This window comes from Vombatus ursinus, unplaced genomic scaffold (assembly GCF_900497805.2).
Source record: "Vombatus ursinus unplaced genomic scaffold, bare-nosed wombat genome assembly UNPS02014874.1, whole genome shotgun sequence".
Classification (NCBI taxonomy): Eukaryota; Metazoa; Chordata; class Mammalia; order Diprotodontia; family Vombatidae; genus Vombatus; species Vombatus ursinus.
In genome coordinates this window covers 1,171,772-1,191,147 of record NW_020954652.1, presented here as the reverse complement: position 1 = coordinate 1,191,147, position 19,376 = coordinate 1,171,772, and the positions used below count along the sequence as shown (strand labels likewise).

The 19,376-nt window shown below is 40.2% G+C and overlaps 1 protein-coding gene across 3 annotated transcripts in view; it reads left to right on the top strand.

The window, feature by feature from the left end:
- PLEKHG7 (pleckstrin homology and RhoGEF domain containing G7) overlaps window positions 1–19,376 on the top strand; it is a 56,957-nt gene that overhangs the window by 30,300 nt on the left and 7,281 nt on the right. For all 3 annotated transcript variants that reach the window (XM_027842535.1, XM_027842534.1, XM_027842533.1), the window contains 4 exons: window positions 1,400–1,515; window positions 2,635–2,728; window positions 12,658–12,737; window positions 17,904–18,057. In XM_027842535.1, the coding sequence (XP_027698336.1) occupies window positions 1,400–1,515; window positions 2,635–2,728; window positions 12,658–12,737; window positions 17,904–18,057 (444 nt within the window). The remainder of the gene's footprint in view (window positions 1–1,399; window positions 1,516–2,634; window positions 2,729–12,657; window positions 12,738–17,903; window positions 18,058–19,376) is intronic.

Here is a 19,376-nt window from a genome sequence, read left to right as displayed (position 1 = left end):
TGACTTGCCCAGGGTCACACAGCTAGTAAATGTCTGAGGCTGGATTTGAACTCAAGGCCTCCTGACTCTAGGGCTGGTGCTTTCTATACCACCGAGCTGTCATGTAATATCCTTCTCTGTATAAATGTTTGTTTTACAGCTTTCTAATGAGCTTCAGTAATCCTATGCGTTCTAAGTAACTGGGTCTTATTCCCTTCTAGTCTGCATGTACCATGTCTTACCTAAATTCCGTGCCTACGCCAGTTCCTAGAATGGGGTTCTGAACATTGGAGACCATTAATAAATGTTTACTGAATTTTAAAAAATTTGGAATTGAACCAAGCATGATAATGACTTGCATCCTCATTTCTGTTTTTCATAATGGGAAATTCTGAATAAAATGAAAACATTCTGGGTGATTTATGCTAAGTGTGTTATGTGCTGGTGTCTCTTAGGAGTGTTCAAAGGGGATATAGCTCTCCAAAGCTCCCCAATTAGCTGCTGTACAAAGCTACTGTTACTCATATTGTTGTCAATTCCCTTTTGAGAGCTGCAAACAAAAATTAGCAAATTCTTTTTTTTCTAATCTTGAAGATTTGTTTTCCCTTTCTATCTCCGAAGGGTCCAAGGGATTGAAATAAATTTCATCTAGCCAAGGAATAAAAAGAAATGTATGAGAAATTGTATGCAGTAATTTACAAGAATATTCTTATGTGAAGGATTGGGATAGGTTTTTGAGGGCGATATCAGACCTTTCTCTGGGGCCTCTTAATACAGGGTGATTTCTTATCGATCTGATATGATGTCAAGTATATTTTTGTCCATTAAAAGTGGTTTCTTCTCACTGGGCTGATGAAGCAATCTCTGAACCTTCCCACTGGCCTTATGGGTCAATGGGTCTATGAACTGTCCTCCATCTCTTTAAATGAGTTTACATCATCCCATATCTTTAAAAGCAACAGAAATGGAGTCTTGAGAAATGAATATAAATACGCGAGGGAAAAAATAATGGATTAGTTTCAACCTGTTATCCCCCCCCGACATAAAAATATCAGTTGTGTCATTACCTCCAATATTTGTATTTCTCTAATTTGGGGACATGTTTTCCCCCAAGAGAGAGCAGATAGCCCCTATGGAATGACATCAGTATTACTTGAATAACAATACATAATTCATCTCTCATTTGCTGAACTGTGTCAGTAAAGACTTACTGCTCTCAACAAGAGACTAGGTTTAGATCAGCAAGTTTCTTCCTTTGGCATGTAAAAAACAATCAATATTCTGAAGATGCTGAAGAGGCCAAGAGGCTAATGGGGAGTGGCTTAGGCAGAAATCACCACAAAGTCCAAGTAGCAACATGTATCATGCCGTTGGACGTGAAGTGCACATGTTAAAAGGGCTGATTTTTCTCCTCTTTTAGGTGACCTTGAAGGGAAAGTGAAATGGCTTGACAATTTCCAAAAGTTTCGGCACCTCCAGGAGATCATAGTGTGGCCTCCACTTTGGGATCGAGATAAAAGGTTCTTCATACCAGAGGTATGCCCACTAGGACTGACATTCCTTCCCCTGTGGGTTTGTCTTTCTAGGGGAAAATTCTCCTTTAGTTTCCTTGCTACCGAGGAGTGAAACAGACTGGATTGTACCCAGGAATTTCTAGACCCTGGGCAAGCACCTCAAACCACGTCTAAGGCAAGTTACATGAAAGAGGACCTCATCAGGTGGTGTAGGACATCACATTATTCTAGGAAGACAGGGATTGGGAAGCAGTGTGGTATAGTGAAAAGATAACTGTTCTGGAGGTAGAGGACCTGAAATCAAATCCTACTTCTGGATCTTAATACCTGAGTGACCACAAGCAAATCTTTAACCTCCCTAGGTTTCAGTTTCCTCAGCTGTAAAATTAGAGTATTGGATTATATCAAAGGTTCATAATCTGAGGTCCACAAGCTTGTATGTTTTTTTCTAAAATAATCTGATAAATATATTTCAGTATAATTTGTTTCCTTTTTAATTCTATTCATTTTGTTTTATGAATTAAAAAACATAATTCTGAGAAGGGGTCCATAGGCTTCACCCGACCATGACCAAAGTATACACGGAACACTAAGAATGCCTGGGCTAGATGGTTTCTGGAGACCCTTCTCACTCTAGTTCTATAGGTCCTATGTCCTCCTGGGACACTGGCATGATGCCACTGCTAGGGACCTTGCCACAGAGGGTGGAATGGGGGAGGATCCCTCTCCAGCAAACCAAAGGACTCCAGCACCCTGGAAATATGGCATCCTGGAATAAAGCTCCAGGTGCTCTGTCCTAGTTACAGTTCTGCAGGTGAGAATTCTGGGCCAGAAGTATGACTTCCATCTAAGGGTTATCTTATATGGGGAAGGCAGATAGCTTATAGGATTTGTTGAACGTATGTTTCTTTCTGGAGTTATCAAACCGTTGGCTAACAGTCCCCAAGAGATGACATGTGTAAAGTATTTAGCATAGTGTCTGGTATATAGTAGGCACTTAATAAATTCTTTTTTCCCTTCCCCCTCACCCCTTCCAGAGTATCCCACGGTGCATGGCTTGGTATCGCCCTAGCTTAAGTTTATGTGGTTGGGATGTTCCTCTTCTACAGGCTTTATATGAGTCTCTCTCTTGTTTTTGAAGTACCTGAAACACATTTTTAAGGAACACATGACAGAAAACATCTTGTCACCAGCCAACAGAAACCTCCTTCATGAGGGAAAATTGACTCTAGCAGGTAATGAACTGTTTTTCTTAAATTACCAACACTTTCTTTTTTGGGGCTGGTAAGAAAATCTGGCTTCTTGGTTTGGGGGAGAAGAGGAATAGAGCCGGGGGGCATCCAGGTAGCACAGTAGATAGAGCACTGGGCCTGGAATCAGGAAGACCTGAATTCATATCTGAACTCAGACACTCAGTAGCTGTGTGATTCTACAACAGCCCTGGGAGCTAGTCAAATCAAGTGAAGCAAGCCAACTTTTGAGAAGGTATGTGGCACAGTGGATAGAGTGCCGAGCCTGAAGTCAAGAAGACTCATCTTCACGAGTTCAAATCCAGCTTCTGATACTTACTAGTTGTGTGACCCTGGGCAAGTCACTTAACCCTGCTTGCCTCAGTTTCCTCATCTGTAAAATGAGCTGGACAAGGAAATGACAAACCACTCCAGGATCTTTGCCAAGAAAACCCCAAATAGGGTCACAAAGAGTCGGACATAACTGAAATGACTAAACAAGAAGAAATAGAATCTGCCTGTCTGTCTCACTGTGATGCTGGATAATCAATCCACTGAACCTAGATTCAGAAAGACCTAAGTTGAAATCTCACCCCCAACATTTACTAGTTGTCTTACCCTAGAGAGTCACTTTGCCTCAGTTTCCCCATCTGTATAATGAAAGGGGAGGTAGACTAGATGGTCGCTAATGTTCCTGGTAGCTCTCAATCTGACCTGATGAATCAAAGTCCAGCACTTTGTGGGACTCTGAGAGTTCAAATCTCATCTTAGATACTTACTAGCTGTGTGACCCTGGACAAGTCACCTAACTTTTCTGTGCCTCTGTTTTTCACCTGTGAAATGTGAGGATTGATTCCCTCCTAGCTCTAAATCTATGACCCAGTGATCTTATTCCAATGTTGTGTCGGTGCTATGGAATATTTCCTATTCAGACACCACTTTCACTTCTTAGATTATATAAATGGGAATGGGAAAGATTCACTGCATATTTTATGGCGCTGAGGATCCCAATTCAGAGCTGGAAGGTGAATCCTCTCATTAAACAGATGAGAAAACTGTGACCCAGAAAGAAGTAGCTTGCCCAAGCCCACATTTGTTTTTCCAAAGACCCCAGAGTGGTCTGCCATTTTTTTTCTCCAGCTTATCATATAGATGAGAAAATTGAGGCAAACAGGGTTAAATGACTTGCCCAGGGTCACACAGCTAGGGAGTGCCTGAAGCTAGATTTGAACTCAGGACTTCCTGACTCCAGGCCCAGCTGCCCCCCAAGGGCCACATAGGCAGTAAGTAACAAAGTCAAGATTTGAACCTAGGTCTTTCTGACTCCTAAAACAAAACTTTCTTCACTATATCATTCTGCCTTTAGAAAAAATTACTTGACCTCTTTAATTGGCCTTGTTTCCTTTAATTATAAGCCTTCTATTTTCCTTGGATATTCGATAATAGAAGGAAATGAAAGAAAAAGGAAAAAAAATAGCTACTGCATTAACAGCTATATCTTAGTTCACTGTTCTTGCAGTGAGGGCAGGAGAGAAATAGGGACCTAAAGATGCCCTTTGGAACCTGGAATAGCCTGGTGTTAAATCCTGAGTTGAACCTCCTGCTGGAGTCCTTGAGTCAGGACCGAGACCCCAGCAGAATCTGAAGAGCCAAGGGAGGCCACGACCACTGTGGACCACAGGAGGGCATTGGCCCTTGCTGTTCAGAACTCTTAAGAATAGAGCTATAGCAAGAGAAAGTGCTGAGAGTGAAAGAATCCAAGTCAAAGGAAATAACACCCAATAAAAGTCTGGGAGGGCTCATGGCTGATTTTCTGGTTTGTGCTGATTCAGACCTTTGGTGGCAAAGAGTGCGACCATCTCATCCCTAGGTTTAATAAAAGAATTGAAAGGGCAGGAGTTTTAACAGGCTGAAACAAGCAAAATGAATCTTCAAAGATTTCTTCTCTAAATGTAGTACGTGATAATGGATAGGGATGACCTCAAGGGTTAGAAAGACCTGGGTTCAAGTCCAGACTCTGACACAGACTGACTATGTGTGATCCCAGACAAGTCACTCTAAGGCATCTCTCTCAGATTCTTAAATTACAGAAAAAGGATGACTTGGAATTTTACTCAGACAATGAAATCACAGGCTCAGGTTGCATCCTTCCCCTCCCCCAATTTATTTAATCCTTTCTGGCCTGACTACCTGACTACCAATCACCCCCACCTTCCCCCCAAAACATGCCTGACTTGGGAATCCTCTGGTCTTCTCTTTGTTTCTTGGAGACATCTATCATTTCTTGAAATGTTAAAAAACAAAACAAAACAAAACACCAAACCCAGGTTCACTTTTTATTTAAACACTGCACTTTCTTGCTATCATTTGTATTTAGTTAATCTTATTTTAACAACAACAAAGTAAACAAACAAACAAAAATGTTCCCCTGTAAAGGCCTCATAGAATAGAAGGGAAGGAGCCAGCCTCAGAGCCAAAAAGACTTGATTTCACATCAAGCCTCTCACACATTCTGGTTGTGGGACTCAGGACAAGTCATTTAACCCCTCAGTGATCTGATCTAAGGGATTCCCTTTTCTTTTTCTCTTCTTATTGCTATAGCTAACAATTCTATTACGATATTAAACAACAGAGGTGAAAATGGCCATTCTTGCTTTACCCTAATTATACTGGGAAAGCTTCTAGCTTATCCCAATTACAGATTACTCTTGCTAATGGTTTTAAATAAATATTACTTATCATTTTAAGGTAAGCGCCATTCATTCCTATATTCTCTAATGTTTTTAATAGGAATGGGTGCTGTATTTTGTCAAAGGTTTTTTCTGCATCTATTGAGATAATTATATGATTTCTGTTGGTTTTGTTATTGATATGGTCAATCATGCTGATAGCTTTCCTAATATTGAACCAACCCTGCATTTCTGGTATAAATCCCACTTACTCATAGTGTAGGATGTTTGGGTTATATTGCTGTAATCTCTTTGCTTGTATTTTATCAAAAATTTTGCATCAATATTCATTGGAGAAATTGGTCTATAATTATCTTTCTCTGTTTTGGCTCTTCCTGGTTTAAGTATCAGCATCATTTTTGTGTCATAAAAGGAATTTGGTAGGACACCACCTATTTTTCCAAATAGTTTATGTATGGGGACAGCTAAGTGGCGCAGTGGACACAGTACTGGCTCTGGAGTCAGGAGGACCTGAGTTTAAATCCAGCCTCAGACACTTGACACTAGCTGTGTGACACTAGGCAAGTCATTTAACCCCGATTGCCTTACCAAAAAGCAAAAAAAAAAAAAAAAATGGTTTATATAGTATTGGAATTAATTGTTCTTCAAACGTTTGGTAGAATTCACTTGTGAATCCATCTGGTCCTGGGGATTTTTTCTTAGGGAGTTCATTGATGGCATGCTCAATTTCATTTTCTAAGATCGGGTTATTTAAGTATTTTATTTCCTCTTCTGTTAATCTGGGTAATTTATATTTTTGTAGATATTCATCCATTCATTTAGATTGTCAAATTTATTGGCATATAATTGGGCAAAATAGCTCCTAACAATCGTTTTAATTTCCTCTTCATTTGTGGTGAATGTACCCCTTCCATTTGTGATACTAGTAATTTGGTTTTCTTTTTTCCTTTTTTTAATCAAATTAATCAATGGTTCGTCTATTTTATTGGTTTTTTTTTTCACAAAATCAGTTTCTAGTTTTATTTTTTAGTTCAATGGTTTTCTTACTTTCAATTTTACTAATCTTTTCTTTGATTTTCAGGATATCCAATTTGATGTTTAGTTGGGGATTTTGGGTTCTTTTCTAGTTTTTTTAGTTGCCCGTCCATTTCATTGATCTGCTTTTTCTCTATTTTATTGATGTAAGCAATTAGAGATATAAATTTTCCCCTAAGTATTGCTTTGGCTGCATCCCATAAATTTTGGTAAGTTGTCTCATTGTCATTTTCTTTAATGAAATTATAAATTATTTATATGACTTGTTCTTTGACCACTTATTTTTTAGGATTAGATTATTTAATTTCCAATTAATTTTTAATCTCTCTTTCCATTGTCCATTATTGCATTGCATTATGATCTGAAAAGGACGCATTTATTATTTCTGCTTTTCTGCATTTGGTTGTGAGGGTTTCATGTCCTAATATAATATATGGCCAATTTTTGTGTAGGTGCCATGTACTACTGTGAAAAGGGTATATTGCCTTCTATTCCCATTCAGTTTTCTCCAGAGAGCTATCATATCTAACTTCTCCAGAATTTTATTCATCTCCTTTACTTTTTCTTATTTATTTTTTGGTTAGATTCATCTAGTTCTGAGAGGAGAAACTTGAGGTCCCTCATTAGTATAGTTTTATTATCTCCTATAATTCATTCAATTTCTTCAAAAATTTAGATGCTATATCATTGGGTGCATGGATGTTTAGTATTGATATGACTTCATTACTATGGTACCTTTCAGCAAGATATAGTTTCTTTCTTTATCCCTTTTATTTGGATCTATTTTTGCTTTTGCTTTGTCTGAGATCATGATTGCTATCCCAGCTTTCTTTGCTTCAACTGAAGCATAACAGATTCTGCTTCAGCCCCTTACTTTTACTCTGTGTATATCTCTTTGTTTCATACATGTTTCTTATAAACAACATATTGTAGGATTCTGGTTTTTAATCCATTCTGCTATCTGCTTCTGTTTTATTTATCCCATTTACACTTAGAGTTATGATAGCTAATTGTGTATTTCCCTCCATGCTATTTTTCACTTGTTTATCTCCCTTTCTCTCTCTTACCCCCTCCCACTTTCCTTCCTCATAAATGTTTTACTTCTGATCACCACCTTCCCCAATCTATCCTCCTTTTTATCAGTCCCCTCTCCTTCTTCTTTTATCCCCATCCCTTTTGACTGTCTTATAGGGTAAGATAGATTTCTATATCCAACTGAGTGTGTGTGATAGTCCCTCTTTGAGCCAATTTTGATGAGAGTAAGATTTAAGTTTTGTATGCCACACACACCCTCATCTTCCCCTCCATCACAACAACTCTTTCATGCCTCTCTTCTGTAGGGTAATTTACCCCTATTCAATCTCCGCCCCCCCTTCTTCTATTGCAATTCTCTTTCTCACCCCCTTTATTTTGATTTTTGGGGTGTCATCACCTTAAAGTTACCCTATATTCACACCCTCTGTCTACATATACTCCTAATTGCTCTTACAGTAATAAAGTTGTTAAGAGTTACAAATATTATCTTACCATGTAGAAATATAAACAGTTTAACCTTACTGAATTTCTTATGTTTTCTCTTTCTTGTTTCTTTTTTACCTTTTTATGTTTCCCTTGAGTCTTGCATTTGGAGGTCAAATTTTTTATTCAGCTCTGGTCTTTTAATAAGAAATGCTTGAGGGACAGTGAGGTGGTGCAGTGGTTAGAGCACTGGCTCTGGAGTCAGGAGGACCTGAGTTCAAACCCGGCCTCAGACCAAACACTTAACACTTACTAGCTGTGTGACCCTGGGCAAGTCACTTAATCCCAATTGCCCAAAAAGAAAAAAGAAAAGAAAAGAAATGCTTGAAAGTCTTCTATTTCATTAAATATCCATTTTTCCCCTGAATGATTATATTCATTTTTGCTGGGCAGGTGATTCTTGCTTGTAATTCTAACTCCTTTGACTTCCAGTGTATCATATTCCAAGCTTTAATGATGAAGCTGCCCAATCCTGTGCTATACTAACTGTACCTCTATGAAATTTGAGTTGTTTCTTTTTGGCTGCTTGCAATACTTTTTCCTTGATCTCTGAGCTCTGGATTTTGGCTATGATGTTCCTGGGAGTTTTCATTTTAGGACCTCTTTCAGGTGGTGATTGGTGGATTCTTTTAATTTCTATTTTGCCCTCTGGTTCAAATATATCAGGGCAGTTTTCTTTGATTCTCTGGAAGGATGTTGTCCAGGCCTTTTTTTTTTCTCATGGCTTTCAGGTAGTCCAATAATTCTTATATTATCTCTCCTGGATCTATTTTCTAGGTCAGTTGTTTTTCCAATGAAAATTTCGTATTTTCTTTCTTTTTTATTTTTTTTTTACTTTTTTAATTTTGTTTCATCATATCTTAATGTTTCAAAGTCATTAGTATCCACTTTTTCAATTCTAATTTTTAAGGAATTCTTTTCTTTTTTTTTTGCCAAGTCTTTTTTTTCTTTTTTTTTTTAAGCTTTTACTTACTATTTTATTTTTCCCCAGTTACATGTAAAAACAATTTCTAACATTCATTCTTAAAACTTTGAGTTCCAAATTCTGTCTCTAAGAAATTATTTTCTTCAGTGAGCTTTTGTACTTCTTTTTCCATTTGGCCAATTCTATTTTTTAGGGAGTTATATTCCTCAGTAAATTTTTGTATATCTTTTCTCATGCTATTGGCTCTTTTTTCAATATTCTCTTGCATTACTCTCATTTCTTTCCCCAATTTTTCTTCTACTTCTCTAATTTGCTTTTTAAAATCCTGTTTAAGCTCTCCCAGGGATTCTTTTTGGGCCCAAAACCAAATTACATTTTTCTTTGACACTTCACTTGTAGCTATTTCAACACTATTGTCTTCTTCTAAGTTTATGCCTTGAGCCTCTCTGTCACCACAGTAACTTTCTATAGTCAAGCTCTATTTTTGTTTTGTTTTGTTTTGTTTTTTTGTTGGTGACTTGATGTTTTTATGTGAGAGTTGGGTTCTGGTCCTGCACTGTTCCAAGCTTTTTGTGGTGGGGCTCTGGCTCTTACTGCTGGCTTTCACTGGACTTCAGGGATCAGCTGCTTACTTTCTCTGGAGGGTAGGCTTCCCTTCTGGCTCATTCTGAGGGGTGGAGCCTCCCTGTTGGTCTCCCTGGGGTGGCCAACAGTTAGCACTGGTCTGCGCCAGAGGTAGGGCATCACTAATTTTCAGCAATGGGGTCAAAGCCTTGCTTGTGCCTGTGCTGGGGTGGGGGTCCCTGGAGTGGGGCCTTGCTGGGCTGTGCTGACTACTCACTTGCCTAGGATGCTGCTGGCTTGTAGGAGGATGGAGCCTTGCTGGTGGATTGTCCCAGGCTTGGAACCTTGCTGAGGGCCCCCTACTGTGAGGCTGGCTGCTGCTGCTGCTGCTACTGCTTTTAGACCGCAGTGAGACAGACTTTCCCCGCTGGGCTGGTCAGCTGCTGCCCTGCTCCTAGACCAGTTCTGAGGAGGTTTTCTAGCTATCTGGAGGGAAACCGGGGAGGGCTTCAGAGGGTTTCTTCCTCACTCTGCCATCTTGGCACCGGAAGTCCATAGAACCTTAGAACCATAAATTCTGAGCTGGAAAGGACTCTAGAGGTTATCTCATCCAACCCTTCACCTGACAGACTGAAATATTGAGGCCTAGAGAGTTTAAACACTTTTTCAAGACACACAGGCAGTATGAAGCCAATGCAGGATTTGAACCCAGGACCTCTGGATCCAAATTCAGTGTTCTTTTCTACTCCATCACACCACCTCCTTTTTTTTAGAGACAAGATAGATGACTAATTTCCCTTCCCTGGCTAAACACAGTGACCACATCATCTGTTGCAAATATAAAATGCAAACAGCACAGAAATTTGAGCAGCTGGAGGTTCTCACCACAAAATATTGTGTCTTCCATGATGCTGAGAATGCAGACCTTTTTCCAGATGGCCACACTGTGGATCCTGCCAGAGGGATTTTGCTTCAGGGGTTTTCTGAGACTGAGACTCTGCTGTCCAATATTATTTATAAAAATAAAATTATGGATATCTTTTATTTTTCATCATCATCATAAGAGCTAACATTTATATCTTACCATGTGCTGGGTGCTTTACAATTATTAGCTCATTTGATCCTTAAAACAATTCTGGCAGGTAGGGGCTATGATTATACCCATTTTGGTGTTGTTATTTAGTCATTTCAGTCATGTCTGATTCTTCATGGCCCCTTTTGGGGTTTTCTTGGCAAAGATCCTGGAGTTGTTTGCCATTTTACAGATGAGGAAACTGAGGCAAACAGGGTGAAGTGACTTCCCAAGGTCACACCTTGGTCATGATTCCATTTGGGGTTTTCTTGGCAAAGATCCTGGAATGGTTTGCCAGTTCCTTCTCCAGATCATTTTACAGATGAGGAAACTGAGGCAAACAGGGTTAAATGACTTACCCAGGGTCACACAGTTATTTAGTGTCTGAGGCCAGATTTGAACTCAGCTCTTCCTGACTTTAGGCCCAGTGCTCAATATATCTACTGAGTCACCTAGTTGCCCTCAGGGGACATCAGCAGAATCTCTCCTGGTATCCCTCTCCTGGCCACCCCATGTAACAAAGAATATTTTTAAATCGTTCTGTAAATTTTCAAGTAACAAGCTTCTTTGCATCCATCATATTTGTCTTTTCAGATTGTACAGTAATATTCCATTATTCATGTGCCACCGCTTTAGGAGAGGGAGACACAGACAGACACTGACTTTTTATCAATGGCTTCCCTAGGATACAAGCCTATTAGTGGAATCTCTGGGTCAAAGGGCATGGACACTATAGTCACTATATTTGCATAATTCCAACTTGCTTTCCAAAATGGTTGTAATATTGTGCAGCTGCACCAACAATGCACTAGTGTGTCTGTCTTCTCGCAATCCCTCTAATACTGACTATTCTCTTGTCATCTTTGTCAATTTGCTGGGTGTGAACAAAGTAAAACCTCAGGGTTGTTTTGATTTACATTTCTCTTATTATTAATGATTTGGAACATTCTTTCATAAAGTTGTTAATAGTTTGTGATTTTTCTTTTGAGAAGTGCTTGTTCATACCTTTTGACCATTTATCTACTGGCAAATGGTTAATTAATATCTGGTAGTTATCTATATATCCTGGATACTAAACCTTTAGCCGAGAAATCTCATACAAAGACTTTTCCCCATTTGTTTCCTTTCTTAACCAAGATCTATTCATTTTGTTCATGCAAAAGTTTTATAGTTTCATGTAATTATAGTTATCTATTTTACTTTTTGTAATTTGTAATTGTCTTTATTCCTGGTTTGGTTAAGTCAATTGCCCGTTCTGATGGATTTTGCTTATATGGTGCTATTCCTTACTTGCTGATTCAAAACCACCAGAAATGTGATCTTGGAATTCAATGAAATACACCCTCACTATTATAATAACCAAAATCATAGGTAGAGTGTCTTTCAAGTTGGGAACCAATATGCAGAGAAGACCAGTGCTAGTGCCCCAGAGTACAGATCAAATCTCTCTAGAAGTAAATAAATGTTGTGCCATGTCTGAAAAACAGAATTAAGCTCTAACACAGGCATCGTGTTGCACAGATGAATGAGATCATTAAACTGTCAACCTGAGACTCTCCATTGCACATATCCTGCTTTGTAAGCTAAAGGACACACACATATAAGAAGAATCTATGTTAGGGATTTCTAGTGTGGGAACTCTTTCCATCAGCACAGATAGCAACTCCTCAGTGATTCAGTAGATAAATCCCAAGGTCATCGAGGTCAAGTGACTTGCCCAAGGTAACAAAGCTAGTAAGTGGCAAAGGTGAGATTTGAACCCAGGTCTTCAAGTGTGGAAACTGGACCTCTGCGAAGCTGAGTGACTTGTCCAAAGGAAAACAAGGAGTAAGAGGCAGAATCCTAGATCCTTTTCCTCCAAATCTAATATTCCATCCACCGTGACACACTCCCTCTACCATCTAGGACATGGGATGGGACAGGATGAGATCTGTGACCAATACAGATAAGCGTCTTCTCTGCAAGTGCTAGTCTCAAAGAGTTACCTACGGGCCCTGAGGAGTTAAGTGACCTGCCCAGTGTTACCCAACCAGTATATGTCTCAGGGGGATAATTTGGGATCAATATACTTTAAATAAAAGCTTACATGCCTGTTTCTTGCCCCACCTCTCCCTTCCCTCTCTTTCCTCAGAAAGCACCAGATTCCTCGACGTCTACTTGTTTCTGTTTGATGACTTCCTATTAATTACAAAAACCAAACACACCAAAAAGGTAATAAGCTATTTCTCATTCTTCTGAATTGTGTTTTTCTTTTTTCTTTTAAATAAGTAGTTGTGGTGGTGATTTTTACACAGACACACAGCCAAAACACAAAAGTCTTCACAGGATCTTAAAGTTGGAGCTGGAAGAGACCTTAGACACCACTGAGTCTTATTACAGATGAGGAAACTGAGGCTGAGGAGAGAGTTAGTTGATTTTTTTTTTTAGCTCGGCAGTAGGGTTAAGTGACTTGCCCAAGGTCACACAACTAGTAAGCGTTATGTGTCTGAGGCTGGATTTGAACTCAGGTCCTCTTGAATCCACGGCTGGTACTCTATCCACTGTGCCACCTAGCTGCCCTTGAGGAGAGATTTAAGGTCTTAAATGCAGCCTTCAGTTCTGTAGCTAGAAATCAACAAAAAGATAGTCAGTTTAACCAAGATTTCCAAACCACCATGATTAATTTGTAGAACACGGTGGTATTCATCACAGAGAAGCACTCAGGGCAAATCCCACTCAGAGTACTTAGGATTCACCACCTGCCCTGGAGTCAGGAGGACCTGAGTTCAAATCCAGCCTCAGACACTTGACGCTTACTAGCAGTATGACCCTGGGCAAGTCATTTAACCCAATTAAAAAAAAAAAGGGCAGCTAGATGGTACAGTGGATAGAGCACTAACCCTAGAGTTAAGAGGACCGGAGCTCAAATATGGCCTCAGACACTTAACACTTAACTAGCTGTGTGACCATGGGCAAGTCACTTATCACCATTGCCTAGCCAAAAAAAATAAAATTAAAATTAAAAAAAAAGAGTACCCTGGGGTATTCTGCAAAGAAGTGATGGAGAAGTAGAGAACAGGTGAAATGGGGTGGGAGTTCACCCAGGGCCACCATCTAGAAGCTTATTTTAACTAATTGTTCTTAGTAATAGGTGCTAAGCTCTATTATTTCTTCTATCAGCACAGATTGTAACTCATCAGTACCTTAGTAGATAAATCCCAAGGAGATGGCTGAGGTTCATCAAGGTTGAGTGACTTGCCCAAGGTAACACAGCTAATAAGCATCTAAGGTGGGATTTGAACTCAGGTCTTCAAGTGTGGAAACTGGACACCTGTTGCCAAAGGACCGTTTTCTGAACTCTGTCCTGGGGCAGAGCCCTGCTCTCCTGAGGGCTCTGCACAAGTGCCGAGGAAGGGAATAAGCATTTATAAAGTGCCTACTGAGTGCCAGGAATCATGCTAGGTGCTTTTCACAATTATATCATTTAAGTCTTACAATAACTCTGCTGGATAGTTGCTATTATTATTATTTTATAGATGAGGAAACTGAGGCAGTCAGTTTAAGTTTAAGTGATTTGCCCAGAGTCACACAGCTAGTAAGTGCCTGAGGACAGATTTCAACTCAGGTCTTCCTGACTCTAGGCCCAGCACTCAAGGCACTGTCACCAGCTGCCTTGAAAGGGGTACCTATTACAGAAAAGGTAATTATTGAGACCCAGGAGGTAAAGGAGCTCTTATGTTGAGGCTGATGCACAATTACAGTTTTTAAACTATATTACCACTCAGCACTGGTTGGCAGGGTTAGGGAGTGAGACTTTCTACACCCAAGGCAGGACAAACGTACTGTAATTAGGGTGGTCTCCTACCCCCTCCAGCTTCCTAAGCCAAAAGCATTCCAGATGGAGGACAGGGTCTTGTTTTCATTCGTCTGTTTCTTGACCTTTCTAGTAGAAAGTAAGACAATTAATATCTGTATCCTGAAGTACCCAGAAACAGCGTCATATATAATTGCTTAATAAATATTTGTTGAATTGAACGGAATGGAATAGATTGAATCGAATTGCTCAAGACTTTCTAATTGGCCTTTTTTCTGGCACCAATTAACTTTGGTTAACAAAGATCTCCTGTACTTGGTTTTCAAGCCCACAATGTATTAGGTTCAGGACTTCAAGAAAAGAGACAGCCACACCCACCTAAAACTCACAGTTTTTGTGGTTGATGTTCTTTAGTTGTATCTGACTATTCATGATGCCATTTTGGGTTTTCTTAGTAGAGATACTAGAGTGGTTTACCATTTCCTTCTCCAGCTCATTTTACAGATGAGGAAACTGAGGCAAACAGGGTGCAGTGATTTGCCCAGGGTCACACAGCTAGTAAGAGTTTATTGAATAACATACCTCAGCTGTGAGGGTTAATCTATTACTATTATCCCAATAATCCCAACCACTGATCCAGTCGCTCCTTTCATCTTTACCTTGCCCACAAAAAACCACCAAGACATTTCTGCTCATCTTTGTGTTAATCACTGCCTTTGGCCCCCTTGAACTGCTAACACTGTTGTTCTAGGGCCATGTCACTTTTCTGTATTCCTCCTTTAATATTGTCCCTTACTTCTGTGTATGTCTTTCAAATATCTAAACACCCTACAAGCTGTTTGCACCCAGCATTTATCTCCCCATTTGCAATGCTGTCTCTTCTGAGACTCTGCTGTTCCATTCAATTACCATTTTAGTATAGACAACCTTCTTGAGTCATCGCCTGTATTTCTACAAGGCTGACTGGTGTCATGGAAAAGCCATTGGACTGGCAGTGAGCGGTGGCCATGTCAAGTGCCTTCTCCCTTATTGGGACTTAGTTTGTTCAACTGTAGAGTGAGAGGGCCCAGTCATATGATGTCTAAATTCCTTTCCACTTCTAAAATTCTATTATTCCGGGGGGCAGCTAGGTAGCACAGTGGATAGAGCACCGGCCCTGAAGTTAGGAGGACCTGAGTTCAAATCTGGCCTCAAACCAAACACTTGACACTTACTAGCTGTGTGACCCTGGGCAAGTCACTTAACCCCAATTGCCTAAAAATAAATAAAATAAAATAAAATAAAATAAAATTCTATTATTCTGTGACTTGAAAAGAACTCTGATCTGACTCTCCTAAACACTGTAGACTTTTAATTGCTACCAATAGGCAAAGGAGGAGTGTCCTGGATCAAATATGGTTTTGATGCTGAAAAAAGAAACTCACAGATATTAGCCAAACATGTTAGTATTCCCTGGAAAACATGCAAATATTTTCCTTCAGTCATTACCTCAAGAAAGGTAGCATGAGATAATGCATAGAGAGCCAGCCTCAAGGCCAGAAAGATCTGGGTTCAAGTCTAGAGTCTTACACATACTGGCTGTGTGTCCTTATGTCTGCCTCAGTTTCCTCCACTATAAAATGGGGATAGTAGGGTTGTACAAAGATCAAATGAAGTAACATTATTAAGAGTTTAACACCATGTTGGCACATAGCAGGCGCTGAGTGCTCATTCCTTTCTTCTGCTACGTCCCCCCAGCCAAGCCAATGAAATCTCTGAAGCAGTCCCGAGCCTGTCGTCACCTCAAACGGGTTGGAAATCAGAAAACCCATAGTTTTATTTGTCCAGCTGTCAGACTGCTGCCTAAAAAAGAAAGACGAGCCTACAGGGATGGATGGAACAGTTAATAGGAGGCAACTAGTTGATGAAACCACAAGGTCCCTTAGGGAGTGAAGTATTTACACAGCTTGACCTTGTTTTCTGACTCCAGTTTCAGGGCACACCAAGAATTTCCTGTCTGATTTCTATCTTCCCATTTAATAAAGCATACCCAGAGCTTAAGCTGGGAGGTGAGAGATGAGAAGGGGGGAGAAGCTCATGATCTCTTAGATAAAGTGTCCTTTTGGAAGGAAAGAGTGGGGATGACGTCAAGGAAGGGAAACTATATCTTTAGGCAAGAAGGTCCCAACCACCTGCCTCCCCTTCCCACTTTGATTAATTGATTCCTTCCATGTACCTGCCATTGCTCTGGGTCCTGGAAATACGGTGACAAAAATGAAAGTTTCCTGCCCTCAAGGAACTTACATTCTGTGTGTGTGGAGGGGGAGCCAACCAGTACAGTAAAGTCCGTAATCTATGCAAAGGAACCTCAGAGTCATTTGGCAGAGAAAGAGGACTAATTATTTCAGACATTAGAAAGGGTTTGGGCAGAAGGTGGAACATGAGTTGAGCACTGAATGGAGCTAGGGGCTCCGAGAGGTGGAGGTGAGGAGATAGAGGTGAGGAGATGGGGAGGTGGAGGTGGGAAGGTAGAAGTGAGAACATCCCAGGCATAGGGAACAGTCTGGTACCAATGAACCAGTTATCTCTATACAAAGGCATAGAGATATAACATCATATATGGGGGATAAAAGGCAAACCCACTTATCTGGAAGTTTGAGGACATGAGAGGGAGAACTTTAACAAGTAAGCTTTAACAAGTAGGTTGAAGGCAGATTGTAAAGGACTCTAAATGCCAACCTATGTCATGCCAATGATGGCCAAAACCAACTGGACCTTGAAAGAAGCACCATGGCCAAAATTTTCATGTCATGGAATCATCCATAAGTCATACCATTATTTTCTAGGCAAATTATTGCTGTTCTCTTGTGCTGTTTTGCATTTCATTTCCATTATGCAAACTAGGATCATTAGCATCTCTTTTAAATTGCCTCATCTCTTATTTTAAAAATGATTGCAACAATTTGCAGACTCTAAGGTCCAGAGTTTATCTGGAGTCTGTGCCATTTGTAGAATCTCTCGTGACTAAATCCCAAAGGTAGCACGACCAGAATCATTCCTTCCCTCTTCATCCTTCCATCTTACTCCAAAAGGGATCAAAATATTGGGATGGGAATCTTCCTCTTCAGTGTAATGGCAATGAAGATCCAGAGACCATGGGTTTCAAAAGACAATTAATGAAGTAACCTTTTTGTAAGCCCTGCTAAATGCCCGTGTACCTGGGACTTTGTTAGGTACCAAAGGCACAAAAGCCAAAAAGCAAACAAAAAAGGAAAACAAAACACAACCATAAAAACAGTCCCTACCTTCAAGGAGCTCACAGTCTAATGGAAGAGATACCATGCAAACAACTCTGTACAAACCAAGATTTTGGCCAGATACACTGGAGATAATCTCAGAGGAAAGGCTTCTTGTAAAGGTGAGATTTTAGCTGGGACTTAAATTATTGGGCAATTATTTATTCTCAGGATCCAGGAGTCATCATAGATACTATTTTGAGATGTCACCTAAAAGGGACTATTTGCACCGTAAAGATATCATGGATTAGGTCACTGTTTGGGTGTGTTATTTTGAATTTATTGAATAATTTCCTTCTTTCGTTTCAGAAACTTGGGTGCTCAGACACAGGTTTAGTCTGCCCTTCCCTTACCCCTGAGCTACAGGCGATGATTAAAGAAGGTGGTTCATGTACAGTACTCGATCAACCCATTCCTTTGGACCGGCTGGTGGTTAAAAATATTGACCCATTCCATGTATCAGGTAGACTCCTCCTGCCTTTGTGGAACTGCTTCTGTTTGTCATTGGTTTTCCATTGGTTAACAGCATATTGACCACACCTAACTATGACAGCTGCCATAATATGAATCATCATATTACTGCATATAATTGGATTACACTCCCCTATAGAAAGAACTGGGCTATCTGACTTTTTTCTTTTAATGCTAATGCAACTGATACATCTTACAAGCCCTACAAGGTAGAGTGGTGGGGTAAGGGGAAGTTCTAGAATCTGCAGGTATGCAGGTGTGGTGAATGGGAAGGAGTGGTGGATTAGGAGTCATTTAATCTGATATTGAATCTGGAATTTGTTGCTTTAGGACTGCAGGATCACTGATTTAGAGCTGAAAGGGACATCAGAAACCATCTTTTATTTTTCAGTTGTGTCCGACTCTCTCTGACCCCATTTAGAGTTTTCCTGGCAAAGATACTGGAGTGGTCTGCCATTTTCTTCTCTAGCTTATTTTTACAGATGAGGAAACAGAGGCAAACAGGGTTAAATGACTTGCCCAGGGTTAATAGTAAGTGTCTGAGGCCAGATTTGAACTCCCAAAGATGAGTCTTAATGACTCAAGGACCAGCCCTCTATGCACTATGGTGCCACCTAGCTGCCCAAAGAGGCCATCTAGTCAAACCCTTCAATTTAGAGATAAAGAAACTGAGGTTCAGAGAGATTAATTAATTGAGTTGGCCGGGGTTAGATAGCTAGTAAGTATCAAAGATGGGGATCTGAACCCAGTTGTTCCAGACTGGACATTCAGCATCGTAGTCACTATGCTACAACACCTAGTTCATTCATTCGTAGGTCTCATTTTTGTCATTTGTCATATGGGGCTAAGCATGAAGAGTAGCATGGTGCTGTGGAAGGAAAGGTGACACAGGAATCAGGAAGACCTAGGTTCAGCACTCTCTTCTGCCTCGTACTGTCTGACCCTGGACAGATCACTTATTTTTAGAATATGATCTCATGTATCTGAACTTATTGAGTCCAGGTAAGTCTGGGCCTGACTATACGTTCTATTGCTATCTACAGTACTCTACCTACAGTACCATAGTATTTTTATTAGTCTAGCTATGGCCAATGAGATTGAACACCAGAGCTGTCCACCAGGTGGTAGAAATTTTGACTATACAAACGCATTAGGACCGCCCATCTGGTAAGGATGGCTCCATTTGTCATCTACATCAATGGTAGGGGTGTCCACACTAAACAAATCACCAATCCTTGATGGTTGAGATCAGGCCCAATCTGGTTAAATAAGCTAGATGAACCAGAGGGGGTGGCTCTGGAGCATTTTCCC